This window comes from Protopterus annectens, chromosome 2.part1 (assembly GCF_019279795.1).
Source record: "Protopterus annectens isolate FY-2018-M chromosome 2.part1, PAN1.0, whole genome shotgun sequence".
NCBI classification, from domain to species: Eukaryota; Metazoa; Chordata; order Ceratodontiformes; family Protopteridae; genus Protopterus; species Protopterus annectens.
Window position 1 is genome coordinate 1079840405 of NC_056729.1, and position 24203 is coordinate 1079864607.

General features: G+C 33.6%; 1 protein-coding gene across 1 annotated transcript in view; it reads right to left on the minus strand.

Annotated features, from left to right (window-relative positions):
• Positions 1 to 24203, minus strand: part of LOC122794935 — a 533471-nt gene that overhangs the window by 364652 nt on the left and 144616 nt on the right. The window contains exons 5-6 of the mRNA XM_044063530.1: positions 11122 to 11352; positions 8059 to 8220 (exon numbers count right to left, since the gene is read on the minus strand). Of these exons, the coding sequence (XP_043919465.1) occupies positions 8059 to 8220; positions 11122 to 11352 (393 nt within the window). The remainder of the gene's footprint in view (positions 1 to 8058; positions 8221 to 11121; positions 11353 to 24203) is intronic.

Below are 24203 nucleotides of genomic sequence, written 5' to 3' on the forward strand. Positions count from 1 at the left end.
GTAAAGACAGGAATGTTAACTGTTGTGGATGTGAGGTGGGGAGAATATGTATACAGAATTACAGCATTATATGCATATATAACTGGTAAGGAAAGAGATAATCTCATCAAATATTAGACTATGTTGTCTTTAACATGAAAATTATAATTGCAAGGGGCTTTAATTGTGACTTAAGGTGAAAGTGCAGACAGAAAGGAAAGGATGTAAAAAAACCTATAGAAAGTAATAAGATATGGTAAATAAGCTTGTGGAACAAAAGTCAATGAACTTATAGAAATGGGCACTTGGATCTCAAACTGATTATTTAAGCAATAACCCACGGCTGGGTGTGGGAAATGTTGGATTTCCACAAACCTTCTAAAAAATCTAATCTTATTTTTGAAATTAACATTTTCTAAGATGGCTTGTTCCCAACATAACATCGCAACATTAGCGTAGCTGTTGGCGCAGGAGGTCCCATGGCAACTCCTTGTCGTTGCCAATAAAATTTATCTTGAAAAATGAAGACATTGTTTTCTAAGATCAATTTCAGTAGCATGCATATAGATCTTATAAAACTACTATCGTGTTTGCCACAGTCAGTCAACACTTTGGCAACACTGTTAATACCATAATCATGGATGACCTCTTTTTGATTTGGGAAGGTACAGTACCTGAATTTGATAGTTTTGTAGAGTTTATTAATGCCACGAGTCTTTTAAGGTTTACAGTAAATCATTCTTTGACTGAGATTAATTTTCTGGATGTTACTGTATGAGAGGACTCGAAAGGTCAGTTTAATGTGAAGTTATACAGGAAAGAATGTCATGTTAATAATTTATTATATAGGGACAGTATGCACCCTGATTTTATATTTAAGAATGTGGCACAGAATCAATTTTTTTGAGCTTCTAGATTGAATGCTAGTGCCAGTGATTTTGATTTGCAACTCACCAAAGTACAGGTTGAGTTGAAACAAAGGGGCTATGAACCTAACCTTATAAACCAAGGACTAAACAATGTCTTGAGATTGAGACAAAGTAAAGCCAAGCCTTACTTTTCTAAACGCAATGTTACCAATCAGAAAAATAGATGCATTTCAAACTTACAGCCCTTGAGGTTATGTTTCAGTTATGCTAGAGACATACAACATTATACTGACATTATTAATAAAAATTGGAAAATGTTAACGTCTGATACACAGATTGAAAAATATATTGGAGCTAAACCACAGTTTACTTTTAAAAATCAGAAGTCCCTACACAGACAGTTATGTCATTTTAAAGAGAATACTTGTCCAAGTGGGGTCAAAGGTAGCAGACCTTGTGGTAAATGCAATTTCTGCAGGTATATAGATACTAATACATCCTTTCAACATCCAGATACATAAGAGGTTTTTACTTTTAATATCAATGCTCAATGTGATTCCCTACATATAGTATATCTCGCTACATGTAATATTTGTAGCAAATTTTATCTAGGTAAAACTGACAGAACTTTTAAAGAAAGAATCAGGGAACGTGTACCGCATAAGAAAAGGCAGTTCACATAATGCCTTAGCAAAACATGCCAGTGATACCAATTCCCAACATGTATTTTCTTTCAGGGCTATAGGTAGAGTTTTTGAAAGTATACGTGGAGGTGATGTCAAGATAAAAACTGAAAACTTAGAGGTCAGATGGATCATTAGACTTAAAGCTACTATAGGTCATGGCCTGAATGAAAATATCCCTCTAAAACCAGCTCTAAGAAATAAACCCCTGCGCAGATAAAATGTTTTTAGTCACAGGTTTACATGTATTTTACTTACATCTATGTTTTTATATTTATATTGTATTTATGTATTTTGGACTTTTGTACTTTACTAGTATTGTTTAATACAGAGCTTGTATATTGAATACACCTTTAAGAATGCTCTAAGCTGTATGTGTTAATTAGTATAAATAGAGGAGCTAGTACCTTGATTTATTACACCTGAAGAAGCCCACAGGGTGAAAGCGCTTGTGTTTTGTTATTATGAACAATAAACCTTTGAAGCCTGGAGCCTTACCTCATTATTATTATTATAATGACTGGGAAAAGGGAGTAGCTACCCTGCTTGTGAGCTGCTAAAGGGAATGATTGGCTGATGCTGATAGCATGAGAGGGCAATACTTTCCTTAATTTATGAAGCTGTGAGGACACTGCTCCTTCATAAATGATATAGATTCTGTATTTACAGTCATGGCTGAACACTGAAAAGTTAAGTGTGTAACTCTAGCATGCTGCTTGTTAGAGCTATAGCAAGCAGGCTGCTTTGCAAGAGCAGAGAAGTGCTTTTTTTGTTAATTAACTTTCAGCTGAGAGGGGTGACTGCACACGGTGCAAGATGACCTTACTAAGGTTCTGCAGGTCAACCTGGTATTATTAAAAGATAAGTACTAGGTTGACTTACAGAACTGTAGATCAGCCTTGTAGCATTTAAATATAAGTACTACATAAAACAGAAGACTGGTAGCTAAAGATATAGGAAGACATTAAGAATTTGACTGAGTGATCTGTGCCATACCAAATGGAGCACTAAATGACTACAAAAGCATCACTATCCCATGGGAATTTAGAGGTAGCTGTTGTAAAAGATCATCTGGGTAGACTCATCACTGCTTATGGTCTACTTCATAGGTTCATAGGTTCATAGGTCGGTACTAGGCTATTGGCCCAAGGGCCTACGTAAGCCTAGCCAACAAGGTTCCCTGGCTTACGCCACCCAAGAAAGAACATATTATGACTGATGACAGAGATTCATTAATTCACCATTTTGTTAACCTGGATGTAATAATCTATTCCACTGGTTTATCAGGGCACCCTGCAACAAATGGGTTAGAAGAGCTATTCACACAAACCTTTACTACACATAAAAATAAATGACCATATACAATGTGGAAATGGAAGATGAAACTTACAGTACTAAAAAAGTCCAAAATTTTCTATAGGGCAGCTGTCTGCAAAACTCATATTAAACAGACATGTCACTAACAGACAGGACTTGTGGAAGTGTTGTAAATAAGTGGTTTTCTCTAAAGTTCCAGCATGATAAGCATTCAATGAAGATGCAGTGTGGATCTCCAGAAGTGGATCAATGCTGATTTCAGGAATTATTGTAGTAAAGAATCATTTATTCACTTATTTTATGTGTATTTATTTATTTGTTTATTTGTTTGTTTGTTACTTAATCAAGTAGATGAACTTTTTGGCTACAAACTCGACCTCAAGAGCAAGGTCATATACAGCAGATATAAGGACCATTTAGTGTAGTCAACCAGTATGCATTCTTGATATGGGAGGAACCTGCAGTGCACAGAGAGTTGTAGTGTCAGTGGTACAACAGGTAGCATACTCGCCTTTGGTGCAGAAGGCTGTGGGTTCTGTTCCTATACTGGGTAGATGGATTGCTGACACTGCAATGTAATATAATGGGGTGCTGCAATCCTGTGTGTATCGTCCTTTGGATGAGATGTTAAACCAAGGCTCCAAGCTGGTAGTAGCTTAGATGTAAAAGATCCCAATGCATCTATTGAAAACAGTAGGAAAAGTTCATGATGCCCTTGCCAATTTTCCTCTAGTTGTATAAGTACCACCTCCAGTCTCTCCTGAAAAGAGGCTGCTAGCTTAATAGGATTAACCAAGTCAACAAAGGATAAATTAAGAAAAAATAAAAAGAACTACACAGATATGGAATGAATGTACAAAATTCCATATAGAAAAAGATTGGAGGTCTGACTTAAAAACCAGACCATGGAATTGTGAAGCAGAGATCTTCCCACATAACCACTGTGCTGCTCAATGAAGGTGGGATATTATCACTTCAAAAAAATGAAAGTGTTAAGCAGGAAACAAAAAAAAGCATTTCCATCACTGGGATCATGGATGATCTCAGTGGTAAAATGAAAAGAATCCACCTCATCATCTTACCTATCTAGTGTATCTCAACCTGTCCACTATCAGAACTTTTTTGACTTGCATTTTTCTTGATTATTACTGCTTATACCCTTCCTCTTCCTCTATTTTCTGTCCCTGCTCTAGTGACATCCTACCTCATTAATGTCACTATAATATACTGAACCCATGTGCATTATCCTTGCTGTCATACCTTTCAACTGTTCAGATTTTCAGAGAATGTCCAGCTTTTTGCCTTATACTTTTGGTCTGTTCCTCATAACATTTGGAATTTTCTGGCAAATCACTGTGATCTGGTGATTGAACTCACTAAATAATGCATATATTTACATTTCAGACTTCAAATCCTTCAGAAAAATGCTCGTTAACACAAATGCTGTTATTCTAGCAACTTTCTAAGCTTATAAAAGCAAGATTTAAAACCTGTCCCTATTTTGTGGTCTTTGTACCTTCATTTTGTCAGGCTTTGTCCAGATTTCTAGCACTAAGAGGTTGAGAGGTCTGATTGCTGTTCTTGTCTCCAGCTATTTCTTTTAGTATGTCGTTGACTTATGCGAAATAATATGTCTTTACTATTTGTTGCAATACTACTTGCAAAGTAATGCTTAAAATGTTTACATTTTCTTGCAATTTCATTGTTAATATGCATTTTATGATGAACTTTTTCCTTGGGCCTCCAGTAAAAATGGAACTTGTGCCCATCTGGAATTCCTCAGTAAAAAAAAAGACAATATATAAATAAATAAATACTTTATTTGCAGAAGTAGAAGTTGGAGGTGCAGTGAGGGGACATTTTTACAGGGTCCAATGGATTTTGTACAGGAAACACACTGATGAATTAAAATCTAGATCAACAAGGACAGCAAATGCTTTTGCTTCAGAATCACTGAATGTTGATCCTACCTGTTAATTGAGTGACTGTGTTGTTCATGAGTTTGCTTATAATCACAGCTTGTTCTGTCATTCTGCTCAAGATATCACGATTAAGAATTTTGAGACTGAAAGGGGTAGAGGATAGATGGATGGATGTGCCAGTGAAACAAGAATAAGTGCTAGAACTGGAGAAATCACATGAAAATTAAAAAAAAAGTTGCTTAAACATCTGACATAATGACGAGTGCTGCTACTGGGGATGGTATAAACTATTGCATGAATCAGACTGATTATGTTACAGTATATTATCAGCTACCTGATCCATGGATGTAGCCCATGATGCTGAAATACCATTTTCTGAAGCTAGTTTAATTTATAACACTAATAAAATGTGTGTGTGTGGGGGGAGATGTGGTATAGTAAGTAAATCTAAAACTCAATATAAGGTGACTCAACAGTTCAGTCAGTGCTTAGTGTTTTCTGGTAATAAAAGTGACTTCAGATCTGTCTCAGCAAGGTTAGAGAAATATTTCCTTAACTTGGAACAGTAGAAAGAAGACTCTGATGAACTCGTAAATTGTGTGTGTGTGTGTGTGTGTGTGTGTGTGTGTGTGTGTGTGTGTGTGTGTGTGTGTGTGTGTGTGTGTGTTGTGTGTGTGTGTGTGTGTGTGTGTGTGTGTGTGTGTGTGTGTGTGTGTGTGTGTGTGTGTGTGTATCTCTCTCTCTATATATATATATATATATTTATATATATATATATATATATATATATATATATATATATATATATATATATGTATATATATATATATATATATATATATATATATATATATATAAAATTCTGTGAGGACGCATTGCCAGAAACGAACTGTGGGATTTGATCCACTTCTGTAGATGATGCCAGTGGAGTGATTAAATATGTGCTGTGACAAGGTTGCACCAAAAGAGATCCAGTTTCATATTAATTTTTTAAATACCTTTATTAAATTATCACTTAATATAGGCACACATACATTAATAGAAAAGGGATGGGATTAGCAAAATGGTGAAGGTCTTTATCACACAGGCACAAGATACATAGCTTGATTCTGACCTCTGATTATTGGCTAGGCTTGTAATAGTCTGCAGACTGATATTTACCTGTGAAAGTATTTACCAATGAAAACAAACCATATTAACATTTTTTTCATTTACATACATTATACATTACATATGTTTTCTTTCTTTATAACACCTCTCATTTAGTCTAGCATTACATAAATTGCTCAGTTCCTGCCTTTCCTTAAATTTCACTCCCACACCTCTCAACTGTACAGATTTTTGCCTCATATTTTGGCTTGTTACTCATAAAATTATAGTTTTGTGACAAATCATTGCCAAATCATTGAGGACTAAAGTCAGAAAATAATGACATACATTTGAAATTCAGACTTTATACAGTTCAAAAAATTCACGTTATTGTGAAACCTGTTCTATCAATTTTCTAAGTTTGCAAGAGCAGTACTTAAACATTGTCCCTATTTTTGGGGCTTTGTTCCCCCATTATTCATGACTTTGTCCAGATTTCTTGCTCTGAGAGGTTGAGAGCTATTTTCACTCCTCCTAATGAAGATTATTTTGTGTGTATTAATCCCACAAATTCCATTTATTTATATATAATTTGCTTCTTCCCTTTTCCAGCTCATTTAACTCTTTTACAATACTCAGTATGTCAAATACAGCTGGCTTAAAATTTGATTTCCATTTTCTAGAAACTGCTTTTTGGCAGCTAACAGGATTAAACTTAAGGCCTTACTATGTCTGGGCAATTCAAATCCTGTATCCATGCCCAAAAGAATAGTTTCCATAGTTATAGCCATTTGCTCTCCTAATATTTCTGACAAAGTGTTCTATATGGAATTTTTTAAAATCTGCCAACTTATTACAGTCCCAAAAAAGCATGTTCCCAATCAAATTTTTTCTTCTCCATCACACCCCCAATATCTGCTATTTACTTGAGAAAAATTATTTCAGGTCTGCTTGGTGTATGAAAATACCTATGTAACACTTCCAAGCAGAATTTCTAAACTGTCTAGACTTTCTTGCATACTTGGGAGCCATACAGATGTCATTCCATTGTTCCTTGGCAAATTACCTTTCAAGTCTATCTTCACAATCTCTTCTAATTTCCTCTGATTGATTCTTATGATTATCATGCAATGGTTTATATGCCCAAATAATTATCTCTTTTTCAACAACTGGTTCTGGTCTAGACTCAATTAAAAACTCTTCTCATAGCTGGTCCTTTGTTTTGCACTCCCTGTCCTATACTCTTTACCTATATTCTGTTATCCATCCCTTGTACGGACGCATGTTAATGCTTTGTAATTTACATCTGTGGTCACATAGAACTTTCTGATGTCCTTTGTTAATAGTAGATACAACAAAGAAGGATTAATAATCCTTCCGAGGCATCACCCACCAGCAATATGTCTCTGTTTTCTGTAAATGAAGTTCAACTACATTCATCCATATCCTTAAGTATTCAGTTTTGGTTAAGAAATACTACTTTGGAAAGTAGCACAGACAACTGTATAACTGTTACATCATCAGTACTTGTGGATTTGAGAGCGAGGAAACAATGAACAAAACATGCTGTCCTTCAGTGTTGTCTTTGCTCTGAATAAAAATGTTTTATATTTGATTCATCAGGTAAAAAAAAGCATAAAAGCTTACAGAGGGATGCTCTACCACTTTGTAAATATTATTTCTGAGAACAGTTATATCACTAGTTATATGCTACATCTTTAAAACAAACCAAGATGTCCAAAAACATTTGACAAGTCTAGAGCTAAAAACCTGAAATGATGTGAACATTTTTCACAGTAAACTAACATTATTTAGTTTTGGTCTGTTAGCATGATTACAAAAGCAAGCTATGCTTGAAATATAAAGTCACAAAGATTCCAACCATATATCTTTAACTGAACTTGAAATGGTGATTCTGAATGGATTCTGCAAAACTGTTCATTTTGTTGTCAGTTTTGTTATCAAGTCACTTAAGTGATTTTCCCACATCATTTCCTTGCCATGCAGCTATCTTTCTCATGATTTGCCTGAATTAATGAATACTTCCTCATTCATAGCAGGCAATTGTTGCTGTTCAACAGGCCCTGTACTTGTGGACCACTAAAGAGATTCTTTCCACTGTGTATAAATGCTACTTATGAATTTATGAATAAAATTTAACTTGGCATTTAAATCTGAAAATAGTATCAGCCAAATTACCTGTAGTCAGCTGGAGAGAAGTAAGGCTTCCATTGAAGTCTTGACTGGAACTTAATATAAAAGGAATTGTAATGCCACTCAGAATTTGGTTCACCTCATCCAGTAGATCAGCAGGGATGTCAATGTAAATGTCATATTCAAGAGAAGCATTGTAGAAGTGATCTGAATGAAGAGAAATTAAAATTATTCATTGACAATAGTGTTAAACACTTTGATCTCTGCTACATCGACTTTTCACTTGACTACATGCAGATACCTCCAGGTCAGTTTGCACTGTAAGATACATACATAGATATCAAATTCCTTTAAAAAATCATAATATCCATTCTTTAAATTTACTTAAGCAAGATCATCACCACTCATGTAAAGCTAATTGTCATCTCAGTTATTACTAGCTAACTAACAAAGAATCTGAAGAAATGAACAGCATATCAGTTCTAAGCAATCGTTACCGATCTGACAAAGCTGACATAAACTAGCTAAATGTTTCTCAGCGTGTGGTTATAGCTTACTTAGTTATATTATATTGAAAAAATGTTATATTATATTGAAAAAATGTTATATTATATTATATTGAAAAAATGTTATTGTTATATTATAATGAAAAAATGTTATATTATATTATATTGAAAAAATGTTATATTATATTGAAAACATGTTATATTATATTATATTATATTGAAAAAATGTTATATTATATTATATTGAAAAAATGTTATATTATATTGAAAAAATTTTATATTATATTGTATTGTATACTCTGTTTCCTTACCTTCATTCCATCTGCTGTTGTTACAGGTAAATGTAATGAAATGCTGTGCAAGTTTGCCTGCACAATCTTGTCGGTTCTGTAAAACTCAATCTTTAATGGCCAGATTACTTCAAGTTTTATATATTTATGTATTTATGTATGCATTTATGTATTTACTTATTTACCTATTTTATTTATTCCATATTTGTTAACTGGGTAGGTAAACTGGTCCAAGGACCCTTTTCAGACACCATCCAGGTCATTGTATTCAGTAACAAAGTGCAAACAAAATACAAACAGATTACATTAAGGTGATGATGCATTATAACCAATGAAAGCACATGTAGATTTTAATAAATCTTGACAAATTATTTACTGCAGCCTCACAGATCTGGCAGAAAAATACATGTTTAAATTTAGACATCAAATCCCTATGAAAAATAAAGAGCAAAAATATGCAGAATGTATTAACTTCATGACTGTAATACTGAAATGTTTAGAAACATCTGAACACTGAAATGTGGTGAGCTTGACTATCTATATGATTAAAACTATTAAAATAACTATATTCAATAGGGTTCCATTCAAGTGGTCTTTCACTTTATCTGATCACAAGTGGTCTTAAAAGTGATGAAATCAGTTTGTCTTTGAGCAAATGACAGTTGATCTTTTACAGTAAATGATAAGTTTTTAGTGTAAACTCTCCTTCTACTCTTAGTGTATTTGTAAATGTTTACCTTTTGTATTATATCTGTCTCCACAATATATCTGATAATTGATTGTCATGCTTTTGATATATGTATCTTATTTTGGCTACCTTGGCCCAGGTCATGACTAAAAATGGTCCACGGACCAGTTGACTTACATGGTTAACAAATGTTAAATAAATCAATCCATTTACTGATAGTTTCCAGAAAATTCTGCCAATTGCAATTCTGATAATAATGATAAAATATGGCTACCTCAGGAGCAGATGTTAAAAGTGGGGAAAAAGAGATCCTACAACAGTACTGAATTGCTGTAAAGTCACATTTGTTCTTCTATAAAGCTATCAAAGCTGGAGAAATAAATTATATAACTAATAATCTAGATAGGTTGGCTTGCTGGAGTTGTACTGATGATGAAAATGTCATAAATGTAATTGTAAGACTACTGCGACTGATCACATTTTATTAAACTGTCTAACACTGTACAACATTTACACTGATAAACTGATGCTTGTGACACTGACCCCAGAAACCTGCTTAAACTACATGTGTATTCAGAAAAAGTATCTGTTATCAGTGGAACTCAACTGCACCACCATCTTTGATGGATACACTCATTACCCTGCATCTACTGGGAGTACAAATAATGTTTTAGTTTCTGTCTTTCTTTTTTAACCTTGGACAATAATATACAACTGGCCTATGCTAACTCCTTCTTTTGTACTGCTAAACACAATATTACATTTTTCGCCAGGTGTTTATATTATGATCACAAACGGAATAAACCTGCTATGTTGCATGTTAACAAGCACTTTCTAGATATGTGCCTTAATGATTACTTATAGTGACATTTGAAGAAGCATCGATTGCTTATCCATGCAGTTTATGACTTACTTTAAAAAGATAAAAGCCTGTAATAAATATGACAAATTAAACTATGTCATTCATTTATAATGCAATGAAGTCCAGAAATTCACTACTTATATATGTTAATCATTGTGTTTTTTGTCTTGTCAATTACAATTCTCTTCAATTAAAAACGTAAGCGTATGTATCTTCATGCAGTCATGTGTAGAAGATACACTGGGTGGTCAGGGAAGACATTTTGACAGTGGTTGCAGCATGACACCATTTAGTATTACCTTGTGACCATGCCACCATTCAGACCAATGAATCTGCCCTGCCACCTCTGTTTTTGTAACATGAATTTAGAAGATGACCTCACTTTTAATATTTGGATGTTGACCTCATTTTTACATTTATTTGAGAAAAACATGATTGGAGTGTAAAATCCAGTATGTTAAATTTCCATTTAAACATTCATCTCCATAATTACGACAGTCCAAGACAACTAGACAGCTAGGATTTCTGTATTCATTTCAACATGCTGTTTTCTGTCTACTGAAAGTGTCAGATGAATGATTTCCTGAATCTGTATGCCCCTTTTGATACATACAGCATATAGATTCATTTTTACTATATGAAATATACTGTTCCATGATTTACATTAGTTTGATATTTGACAGAACTTTCAGAGACAGATATCCGTTTTTATTTTTGTAACTGACAACTGACAATTTATAGCAGCTCTGTTATGAGTGTTACCTTGAGTTGTGTCTATGATATAGAAGGTTGGTAATTGTGTTATTCCTGGTTCTGCTGTTGTAGTTGAATCTCCCATTAGTTCACATGTTCCATTTTCGGGAAGGTTTCGTATACAATCACAGCTGCCTCTTGTACTGTCTGAGCAGCTTTCATATGTGTTGCACATATTAAGATTCCAGAGGTATCCACTTTCACAAGCACACTGTGTTTCATTATCCAAAAGTGTGCACACTAAACAAAGAAAATAATAACATTATCAACTATGACAGACTTAGGAAAATATTTTACTTTATCATCAAGTGATGATACTGAATCAAAGCACATAGCAAAATATTTTACTTTATCATCAAGCGATGATGCTGAAAACACACTTCACTGTCAGTGGCAGTTTCTTAGCTGACAATAAATATCACAGCAATCTGTTATGCTTGATTACAATATACTAAAAAAAGCACCATCAAGCTTTGAAATATCACAAAGCAGTATTTTGGCCACTGTGCTGCTTGTATTTCCAGAATTTTCCAGAACTGGTCACTGGTCATCTTTCTGTAACAAACTATTACCTTTGTTGAGCAGAGGAATTTACTATAAATATATATCACTTTTCCAAATAAATAAATAAATAAATACAATTTACACACACACACTCTCACTGTTTTATTACTATTACAATCTCTGTATACAGAAACAAATGGTAAAAGATCCAGAAATCCTTAATGATAGCAACAAGAGATATATGACTGAATTTAGTATGCTAAAAATCGATTCCGAGATCTAAGTTTTAGAGGGGAAAGCACTCACACAAACTATAAGGATGACCATATTTTCATACCCATTACTCAGTATAAGCAGTTCTAAAGCAGCTGCATCTTTGAGAAAAGAAGAAATGCACATTGTCAAGAATGTGAAGTCAGTCCATATGCCGTTTAGTTTGCAGCTTTGGTATGCTGTCATACTTCAACTTATAAACCAAAACGCAAAACACAAACTTCGAAAAACACAAAAAAAGGTGATACTGTTAAACAAATCACGCTAGTCTCTACAAAAAGAAAATAATTTATTCCGTTCTGTTAGCGCTTTCGTGCATTAACAGATAGATGCACTTCTTCAGACAACATTTTAAAAATAACTAGAACATATATAGGAAACCAATTTGTTCACACACCCAACAGCTCATTATCAATTAAACATTTAAAACAGTTGATGCACTAACTACTTGAAGAGATATATATTAAATACTTTTTGTTACATAAAAAATCAACCATTAAAAATCAAATATATATCAAATTATAAATGCGATTTCGTAATGTTTTATAAATAAATGGAAACGTATATTGTTAACCAGTGTTCTAAATATTTCCTAAAACACATTTTAATGGGGCACTTAAATATGTGTTATATATTGCCACTTTTTAACATTTAACACTGCTAAATCTATCGTTGTAAAGCCTTTAATTTAAGAAGGCATTTAATTGAGCAGTGTTCATTTATACCTGGATATACATATGCCTCAGTTTTAAATTGCCACAGCAGTTCCTGCTCCTCAAGCCTCAAATGCCAAGGTCCACCTCTAGGGTTTTTATGGACCTTTTTTACTACATTAAATAAAAAACTATGGTTAGGAAACTCATTAATATGTTTTGCCAAAGCATTTGTAGGCATATTCCTAGATATAGCATATATGTGTTCATATATGCGTTGTTTTAACTGACGCTCAGTTTTCCCCAAATAGAAAGCAGAACATAATTTACAGGAAGCCAGATAAACAACACCAGAGCTTTCACAGTTATACTTATCATTACAATAATACTTTTTATTTTTAATCTCAAAAGAGGAACCTGTTTTTATATACTTGCAATAATTGCATCGTCCACACTTAAACATTCCCTTATTTGGTTTATAACTAATATTAGTTAATTCCAATAACATCTTAAGAGAAGGTGCCTTTTTATATACTACTACTGGTTTATACCCTAGTATGGAAATAGAATTTATATCATTGGACACCAATTTCCAGTTATTATTTAATATCTTCCTAACTTGGGGGGCTAGATCATTAAATTGAGTCAGGAAACTAACATTATAATTAGTTTTAAGTTGGTCAATGATTTCTGTTCCCTGACTACTTACATTTATTTCACATACTAGGTTATTCATTTTTGTTAAACCAGATGTTAATATAGGATTCATAAGTCCCTTATTTCTTTTAATACTGACCTCATTAATGATGCAATGAATAAGTCTCTTTGGATATCCTCGATTACTAAACATTAGAAATAATTTGTTACATTCTTTCACAAAGAGGTCATCAGTACTACACATACGAGAAGCGCGGACTATTTGGCCCTTTATTACACCTTTCTTTTGAAAAAAAGGGTGAAAACTACTAAAGTGCAAAAATGAATTACTGTAAAATGGCTTCCTGTAAATGTTAGAAACAAATCTATTGCCAATTAGATCTTTGGAAATAAGAATGTCTAAATAATTAATACTAGACTCTGCGTAGTGGTGTGTAAACTTTAAAAAGGAAGAAAAGGTACACATCTCATTTATTAATTCATCTGCTTCTTCTTTTCTACCTTTAATGACCATAAGGATGTCATCTTGGTAGCGGGTATACCAAACTACCATTTTTTTATATAAATTATGTTTGAACAAAAAATTACACTCCCAATACGCCATTACACTATTAGCAAAGCTCCCACCACATGGGGAGTCCATTGCTATTCCATTTTTCTGCAAAAAAATCTGTTTCTTAAACATGAAAAAATTGTTGTTCAAAACAATCTCCAGTAGGCTGACTATGAGGTCTATGTCACTGCCTATTAAGTGTTTAGCTAATAAAAACTCTCTTACCCATTCTACACCTAAATCTTGTGGGATTGCAGTGTACAAGTCTTTAACATCTGTGGTTAAAAACTTTAAGTCTGGTTCAAAGGCAATGTCATTCAAAGATTTTAATACATGCCAAGAGTCACGGCATATTTGTTGTTCTGTTGCCAGTACCTCTTTTAATTTATTGTCCATCCATTTAGCACATGCATACGTAATGGAATGTCGACCATCTATAATAGGTCTAAAAGGCGGGTTGTTCATATTTTTATGTAATTTCGGTATTCCGAAGATTACCGGGGCTAATGGAGATAGTATAGTAAAATAGTGATACATCTCCAAAGTAATACTACCTTCTATGAACATATCACTTAGTGTGTCTTTGATTTTCTGATAAGCTTGATTTATTCATTAGTAGACACTTTTAAGTAATCCACTGAGCTTAACATTTGACCCATCCTATGTTCGTATTCATCATTATTCATTAGAATAGCCCCCCCCACCTTTATCAGGCTTCATAACGCGTATGTTCTGTGACCTAAGCAACATTATGAAGTCCTTATCTTGAGCAATATGGCCATTATAACACGCCTTCTTCGAATATTCATTAAATAGTGCTCTAATATGTAACTCAGAAATCTTTTCAAAAAGGGCTACATTAGCATCTAATGGGGGATTATATAAACTGGAAACATGTTCGATACTTTGAACACTAGCACAATTCTTAAACATTAATTGAAAGTTTAATTTACGTGTGTACAACTTCAAATCACATAAAACACGGGCTATATCTGCTGTTGGCGTTGGTACAAAATTAAAACCTTGTGCTAAAAAGTCAATAAGTCCTTGATTTACTTCAACAGAAGAAAAATTAAAGACATTAAAGTCTCCGTGTATACTGGAGGAAATTTTAACAGTGCAAATGTCTTCATGTTCATTTACCTCCTGCGTTTGTTGTACTTCCGTTTCGGTTGTGCACATTTGTTCCAGTTCAAATTCTTCTTGGTGGCACTGGCATAAGATCCGTGAAAACCCTGGCGCTGTTCTGCTGCTTGATCATGCACATCATTCACTCTGTTGTCAGCCTGCTGGTTCCTATTGAAAATACGTTCACTGCGTCGAACTTCATTTACTTGGGGAGAAAAAGAGTTCTCTTGCTGAGAATTAGGCATTTCCTGAGACTCAGTGATTACACTATTGTTATTTGGAGCCACACCTTGCAAGTTACGATTAATTGGTGGATCCGGATAAGCCGTGCCTTGTGCGTACGCGGCTTTATCCCTATTGATTTTATGTTTTTTAGTGTCCATGATTTTATCTAAAAGATTTTCTATACTTGCAAATATTCTCGTATAGTCATAATTATAGCGTAAAAAGTCAGGGTGGCTACGAATGTCTTTTTCTAAGACATCCAATTGTAATCTCAAGTCATTTATTTGATTAGTGTATTCTGCAATAAGCAACTCAAGAAACTCTAGTCCTTGTTTATTGAATAACTGGAGCAGTTTACGGTGCATATCAGAATTTTTTAATACACCTGAAGGGTATTTCCATTGGCGTAGACCCTTCGGAACTATCTGAAGCTTAATACATTCCTGGAAATACAAAATTTCAACCTGCAATTTTTTATATTTTAACAGGTTGACATCAAATGACTTCAATTTGTCCATAATGGTATTAGTTCTTACTTGATTTTCTTCCCGCGCTGAATCTTCTTGATTAGAGCAGTTGGAAAAAATATTAACGGGCGTATTTAAAAAGTCATTAAGTCCAGGTAAAAGGATCCCATCATTGTTTTGATTGTTATTTGGGACATTATTTGTTGAAACTCCTACCAAAGGTGTATTAGGTAGGATATTGTTGGAAATACTTGTGTTTCCATTACTATTTATATTAACTTGACCTTGCTGTTTCTTAGAACTGGCAAAGCATTCACCAAGAGGACGAAGTATCACTCCTGTGCGTGGTCGCACAGCACTGCTAGTCTCATCAGTTCCTTGACCCAATACTTGTTTTGCCAAATTGTCAACTCTTTGAGTTAGCTGCTGTATAAGAGCTGTTAGGTTACCAATAGCGTCCACTTCACGACGAGTAGCCCCAGGTGAATCAGGTAAACCAGTAGAACCGGGGCTAGTAGAAAAAAGAGACTGCGATTGTTGTGTATCACCAGACTCAGCCATCAAAACTTGTAAACCAAAACGCAAAACACAAACTTGGAAAAACACAAAAAAAGGTGATACTGTTAAACAAATCACGCTAGTCTCTACAAAAAGAAAATAATTTATTCCGTTCTGTTAGCGCTTTCGTGCATTAACAGATAGATGCACTTCTTCAGACAACATTTTAAAAATAACTAGAACATATATAGGAAACCAATTTGTTCACACACCCAACAGCTCATTATCAATTAAACATTTAAAACAGTTGATGCACTAACTACTTGAAGAGATATATATTAAATACTTTTTGTTACATAAAAAATCAACCATTAAAAATCAAATATATATCAAATTATAAATGCAATTTCGTAATGTTTTATAAATAAATGGAAACGTATATTGTTAACCAGTGTTCTAAATATTTCCTAAAACACATTTTAATGGGGAACTTAAATATGTGTTATATATTGCCACTTTTTAACATTTAACACTGCTAAATCTATCGTTGTAAAGCCTTTAATTTAAGAAGGCATTTAATTGAGCAGTGTTCATTTATACCTGGATATACATATGCCTCAGTTTTAAAATGCCACAGCAGTTCCTGCTCCTCAAGCCTCAAATGCCAAGGTCCACCTCTAGGGTTTTTATGGACCTTATTTACTACATTAAATAAAAAACTATGGTTAGGAAACTCATTAATATGTTTTGCCAAAGCATTTATAGGCATATTCCTAGATATAGCATATATGTGTTCATATATGCGTTGTTTTAACTGACGCTCAGTTTTCCCCAAATAGAAAGCAGAACATAATTTACAGGAAGCCAGATAAACAACACCAGAGCTTTCACAGTTATACTTATCATTACAATAATACTTTTTATTTTTAATCTCAAAAGAGGAACCTGTTTTTATATACTTGCAATAATTGCATCGTCCACACTTAAACATTCCCTTATTTGGTTTATAACTAATATTAGTTAATTCCAATAACATCTTAAGAGAAGGTGCCTTTTATATACTACTACTGGTTTATACCCTAGTATGGAAATAGAATTTATATCATTGGACACCAATTTCCAGTTATTATTTACTATCGTCCTAACTTGGGGGGCTAGATCATTAAATTGAGTCAGGAAACTAACATTATAATTAGTTTTAAGTTGGTCAATGATTTCTGTTCCCTGACTACTTACATTTATTTCACATACTAGGTTATTCATTTTTGTTAAACCAGATGTTAATATAGGATTCATAAGTCCCTTATTTCTTTTAATACTGACCTCATTAATAATGGAATGAATAAGTCTCTTTGGATATCCTCGATTACTAAACATTAGAAATAATTTGTTACATTCTTTCACAAAGAGGTCATCAGTACTACACATACGAGAAGCGCGCACTATTTGGCCCTTTATTACACCTTTCTTTTGAAAAAAAGGGTGAAAACTACTAAAGTGCAAAAATGAATTACTGTAAAATGGCTTCCTGTAAATGTTAGAAACAAATCTATTGCCAATTAGATCTTTGGAAATAAGAATGTCTAAATAATTAATACTAGACTCTGCGTAGTGGTGTGTAAACTTTAAAAAGGAAGAAAAGGTACACATCTCATTTATTAATTCATCTGCTTCTTCTTTTCTACCTTTAATGACCATAAGGATGTCATCTTGGTAGCGGGTATACCAAACTACCATTTTTTTATATAAATTATGTTTGAACAAAAAATTACACTCCCAATACGCCATTACACTATTAGCAAAGCTCCCACCACATGGGGAGTCCATTGCTATTCCATTTTTCTGCAAAAAAATCTGTTTCTTAAACATGAAAAAATTGTTGTTCAAAACAATCTCCAGTAGGCTGACTATGAGGTCTATGTCACTGCCTATTAAGTGTTTAGCTAATAAAAACTCTCTTACCCATTCTACACCTAAATCTTGTGGGATTGCAGTGTACAAGTCTTTAACATCTGCGGTTAAAAACTTTAAGTCTGGTTCAAAGGCAATGTCATTCAAAGATTTTAATACATGCCAAGAGTCACGGCATATTTGTTGTTCTGTTGCCAGTACCTCTTTTAATTTATTGTCCATCCATTTAGCACATGCATACGTAATGGAATGTCGACCATCTATAATAGGTCTAAAAGGCGGGTTGTTCATATTTTTATGTAATTTCGGTATTCCGAAGATTACCGGGGCTAATGGAGATAGTATAGTAAAATAGTGATACATCTCCAAAGTAATACTACCTTCTATGAACATATCACTTAGTGTGTCTTTGATTTTCTGATAAGCTTGATTTATTCATTAGTAGACACTTTTAAGTAATCCACTGAGCTTAACATTTGACCCATCCTATGTTCGTATTCATCATTATTCATTAGAATAGCCCCCCCCACCTTTATCAGGCTTCATAACGCGTATGTTCTGTGACCTAAGCAACATTATGAAGTCCTTATCTTGAGCAATATGGCCATTATAACACGCCTTCTTCGAATATTCATTAAATAGTGCTCTAATATGTAACTCAGAAATCTTTTCAAAAAGGGCTACATTAGCATCTAATGGGGGATTATATAAACTGGAAACATGTTCGATACTTTGAACACTAGCACAATTCTTAAACATTAATTGAAAGTTTAATTTACGTGTGTACAACTTCAAATCACATAAAACACGGGCTATATCTGCTGTTGGCGTTGGTACAAAATTAAAACCTTGTGCTAAAAAGTCAATAAGTCCTTGATTTACTTCAACAGAAGAAAAATTAAAGACATTAAAGTCTCCGTGTATACTGGAGGAAATTTTAACAGTGCAAATGTCTTCATGTTCATTTACCTCCTGCGTTTGTTGTACTTCCGTTTCGGTTGTGCACATTTGTTCCAGTTCAAATTCTTCTTGGTGGCACTGGCATAAGATCCGTGAAAACCCTGGCGCTGTTCTGCTGCTTGATCATGCACATCATTCACTCTGTTGTCAGCCTGCTGGTTCCTATTGAAAATACGTTCACTGCGTCGAACTTCATTTACTTGGGGAGAAAAGAGTTCTCTTGCTGAGAATTAGGCATTTCCTGAGACTCAGTGATTACACTATTGTTATTTGGAGCCACACCTTGCAAGTTACGATTAATTGGTGGATCCGGATAAGCCGTGCCTTGTGCGTACGCGGCTTTATCCCTATTGATTTTATGTTTTTTAGTGTCCATGATTTTATCTAAAAGATTTTCTATACTTGCAAATATTCTCGTATAGTCATAATTATAGCGTAAAAAGTCAGGGTGGCTACGAATGTCTTTTTCTAAGACATCCAATTGTAATCTCAAGTCATTTATTTGATTAGTGTATTCTGCAATAAGCAACTCAAGAAACTCTAGTCCTTGTTTATTGAATAACTGGAGCAGTTTACGGTGCATATCAGAATTTTTTAATACACCTGAAGGGTATTTCCATTGGCGTAGACCCTTCGGAACTATCTGAAGCTTAATACATTCCTGGAAATACAAAATTTCAACCTGCAATTTTTTATATTTTAACAGGTTGACATCAAATGACTTCAATTTGTCCATAATGGTATTAGTTCTTACTTGATTTTCTTCCCGCGCTGAATCTTCTTGATTAGAGCAGTTGGAAAAAATATTAACGGGCGTATTTAAAAAGTCATTAAGTCCAGGTAAAAGGATCCCATCATTGTTTTGATTGTTATTTGGGACATTATTTGTTGAAACTCCTACCAAAGGTGTATTAGGTAGGATATTGTTGGAAATACTTGTGTTTCCATTACTATTTATATTAACTTGACCTTGCTGTTTCTTAGAACTGGCAAAGCATTCACCAAGAGGACGAAGTATCACTCCTGTGCGTGGTCGCACAGCACTGCTAGTCTCATCAGTTCCTTGACCCAATACTTGTTTTGCCAAATTGTCAACTCTTTGAGTTAGCTGCTGTATAAGAGCTGTTAGGTTACCAATAGCGTCCACTTCACGACGAGTAGCCCCAGGTGAATCAGGTAAACCAGTAGAACCGGGGCTAGTAGAAAAAAGAGACTGCGATTGTTGTGTATCACCAGACTCAGCCATCAAAACTTGTAAACCAAAACGCAAAACACAAACTTGGAAAAACACAAAAAAAGGTGATACTGTTAAACAAATCACGCTAGTCTCTACAAAAAGAAAATAATTTATTCCGTTCTGTTAGCGCTTTCGTGCATTAACAGATAGATGCACTTCTTCAGACAACATTTTAAAAATAACTAGAACATATATAGGAAACCAATTTGTTCACACACCCAACAGCTCATTATCAATTAAACATTTAAAACAGTTGATGCACTAACTACTTGAAGCGATATATATTAAATACTTTTTGTTACATAAAAAATCAACCATTAAAAATCAAATATATATCAAATTATAAAAGCAATTTCGTAATGTTTTATAAATAAATGGAAACGTATATTGTTAACCAGTGTTCTAAATATTTCCTAAAACACATTTTAATGGGGAACTTAAATATGTGTTATATATTGCCACTTTTTAACATTTAACACTGCTAAATCTATCGTTGTAAAGCCTTTAATTTAAGAAGGCATTTAATTGAGCAGTGTTCATTTATACCTGGATATACATATGCCTCAGTTTTAAAATGCCACAGCAGTTCCTGCTCCTCAAGCCTCAAATGCCAAGGTCCACCTCTAGGGTTTTTATGGACCTTATTTACTACATTAAATAAAAAACTATGGTTAGGAAACTCATTAATATGTTTTGCCAAAGCATTTATAGGCATATTCCTAGATATAGCATATATGTGTTCATATATGCGTTGTTTTAACTGACGCTCAGTTTTCCCCAAATAGAAAGCAGAACATAATTTACAGGAAGCCAGATAAACAACACCAGAGCTTTCACAGTTATACTTATCATTACAATAATACTTTTTATTTTTAATCTCAAAAGAGGAACCTGTTTTTATATACTTGCAATAATTGCATCGTCCACACTTAAACATTCCCTTATTTGGTTTATAACTAATATTAGTTAATTCCAATAACATCTTAAGAGAAGGTGCCTTTTTATATACTACTACTGGTTTATACCCTAGTATGGAAATAGAATTTATATCATTGGACACCAATTTCCAGTTATTATTTACTATCGTCCTAACTTGGGGGGCTAGATCATTAAATTGAGTCAGGAAACTAACATTATAATTAGTTTTAAGTTGGTCAATGATTTCTGTTCCCTGACTACTTACATTTATTTCACATACTAGGTTATTCATTTTTGTTAAACCAGATGTTAATATAGGATTCATAAGTCCCTTATTTCTTTTAATACTGACCTCATTAATAATGGAATGAATAAGTCTCTTTGGATATCCTCGATTACTAAACATTAGAAATAATTTGTTACATTCTTTCACAAAGAGGTCATCAGTACTACACATACGAGAAGCGCGCACTATTTGGCCCTTTATTACACCTTTCTTTTGAAAAAAAGGGTGAAAACTACTAAAGTGCAAAAATGAATTACTGTAAAATGGCTTCCTGTAAATGTTAGAAACAAATCTATTGCCAATTAGATCTTTGGAAATAAGAATGTCTAAATAATTAATACTAGACTCTGCGTAGTGGTGTGTAAACTTTAAAAAGGAAGAAAAGGTACACATCTCATTTATTAATTCATCTGCTTCTTCTTTTCTACCTTTAATGACCATAAGGATGTCATCTTGGTAGCGGGTAGACCAAACTACCATTTTTTTATATAAATTATGTTTGAACAAAAAATTACACTCCCAATACGCCATTACACTATTAGCAAAGCTCCCACCACATGGGGAGCCCATTGCTATTCCATTTTTCTGCAAAAAAATCTGTTTCTTAAACATGAAAAAATTGATGTTCAAAACAATCTCCAGTAGGCTGACTATGAGGTCTATGTCACTGCCTATTAAGTGTTTAGCTAATAAAAACTCTCTTACCCATTCTACACCTAGATCTTGTGGGATTGCAGTATACAAGTCTTTAACATCTGCGGTTAAAAACTTTAAGTCTGGTTCAAAGGCAATGTCATTCAAAGATTTTAATACATGCCAAGAGTCACGGCATATTTGTTGTTCTGTTGCCAGTACCTCTTTTAATTTATTGCAAGTATATAAAAACAGGTTCCTCTTTTGAGATTAAAAATAAAAAGTATTATTGTAATGATAAGTATAACTGTGAAAGCTCTGGTGTTGTTTATCTGGCTTCCTGTAAATTATGTTCTGCTTTCTATTTGGGGAAAACTGAGCATCAGTTAAAACAACGTATATATGAACACATATATGCTATATCTAGGAATATGCCTACAAATGCTTTGGCAAAACATATGAATGAGTTTCCTAACCATAGTTTTTTATTTAATGTAGTAAATAAGGTCCATAAAAACCCTAGAGGTGGACCTTGGCATTTGAGGCTTGAGGAGCAGGAACTGCTGTGGCAATTTAAAACTGAGGCATATGTATATCCAGGTATAAATGAACACTGCTCAATTAAATGCCTTCTTAAATTAAAGGCTTTACAACGATAGATTTAGCAGTGTTAAATGTTAAAAAGTGGCAATATATAACACATATTTAAGTGCCCCATTAAAATGTGTTTTAGGAAATATTTAGAACACTGGTTAACAATATACGTTTCCATTTATTTATAAAACATTACGAAATCGCATTTATAATTTGATATATATTTGATTTTTAATGGTTGATTTTTTATGTAACAAAAAGTATTTAATATATATCTCTTCAAGTAGTTAGTGCATCAACTGTTTTAAATGTTTAATTGATAATGAGCTGTTGGGTGTGTGAACAAATTGGTTTCCTATATATGTTCTAGTTATTTTTAAATGTTGTCTGAAGAAGTGCATCTATCTGTTAATGCACGAACGCGCTAACAGAACGGAATAAATTATTTTCTTTTTGTAGAGACTAGCGTGATTTGTTTAACAGTATCACCATACTTCAACTTATAACAGCTGTTTCTTGGACAGAGTATGATATTTTTACATTGCTTTGTTGTAATTTGGTTTATCAACTAATTTTGCCAAATATTTTCATGGTCGTACTACAATGTTAAAATTCTCATATAACTGCACCCACAAACGTTTTGTTTTGTCAAGGGCAGATCGAGAAGGTTATAGAGGTTTTAGATAATGGCCATTCAGTTCATAAAGCGTGTAATGTCCATTCAATCTGCACAGCTTATAATGGCGAGTGCATTTTGATCTGGTCAAGGGCTTTACTACTGTACCTCACTGTAAAATTAGCAATATGTTAAAATTAGTAAAGATAGAGTTTTACATGGTAACATGGTTTGTAATCTTGATGAAAGATAGAAACTACACAATTAAGGTGGCGAATGTTACTTCATGAAAGTACGAAACTAATCAGTGGAGTAGTACAGAGAACACAAAGGTTTGGTATATATTCTTCCATCCTCCATACTACAAACTTTGATCTATTGTGAACTAAATTCACCCATGACTGCTGGATATCATCATTCATTCTTTCTGATATAGAAGTCCTTTAACTAGTATTTACAAATCAATGTTGTTCAAATAAATTGACATAGTAGTCATAAACCTTAGCACCTAGGTCAGGAATTCCACCATTTTTATACATAGCCTTTACTTTCAGATTTGTTTTTCAACAGAGAACCATTTATTGATCAACAATCTCAGTCAAAACTAATAAATAAAGTTTGTAAATATGTTTAAAGCACAAAAAAAGAAAAAGCAATTTAAACCAGGTATGTTTCTAGACAATGAAAATAAGACATATGTCAAACTTGAAAGAAAAGACATCATTGACACCCTATGTCTGTTAGCCCCAAGAGGGTACACTATTTCTCATACAAAAATGTAATAGAATAAGTTATCTACCAAATTTAAAAAGCAATGTTATGAAACAAACACTAAGTCTTATTGGTCCCATTTTCATTCTGCAAGTTCTATCTCCCATCAATCCCTTAACCCCTTATCTCTCCAAGGTCGGGAGGGTCCCTTTGCTTCCAAAGCCTATTGATCATTTTCTTTCCCTCCAAAAGTAACTTAAAATAAAG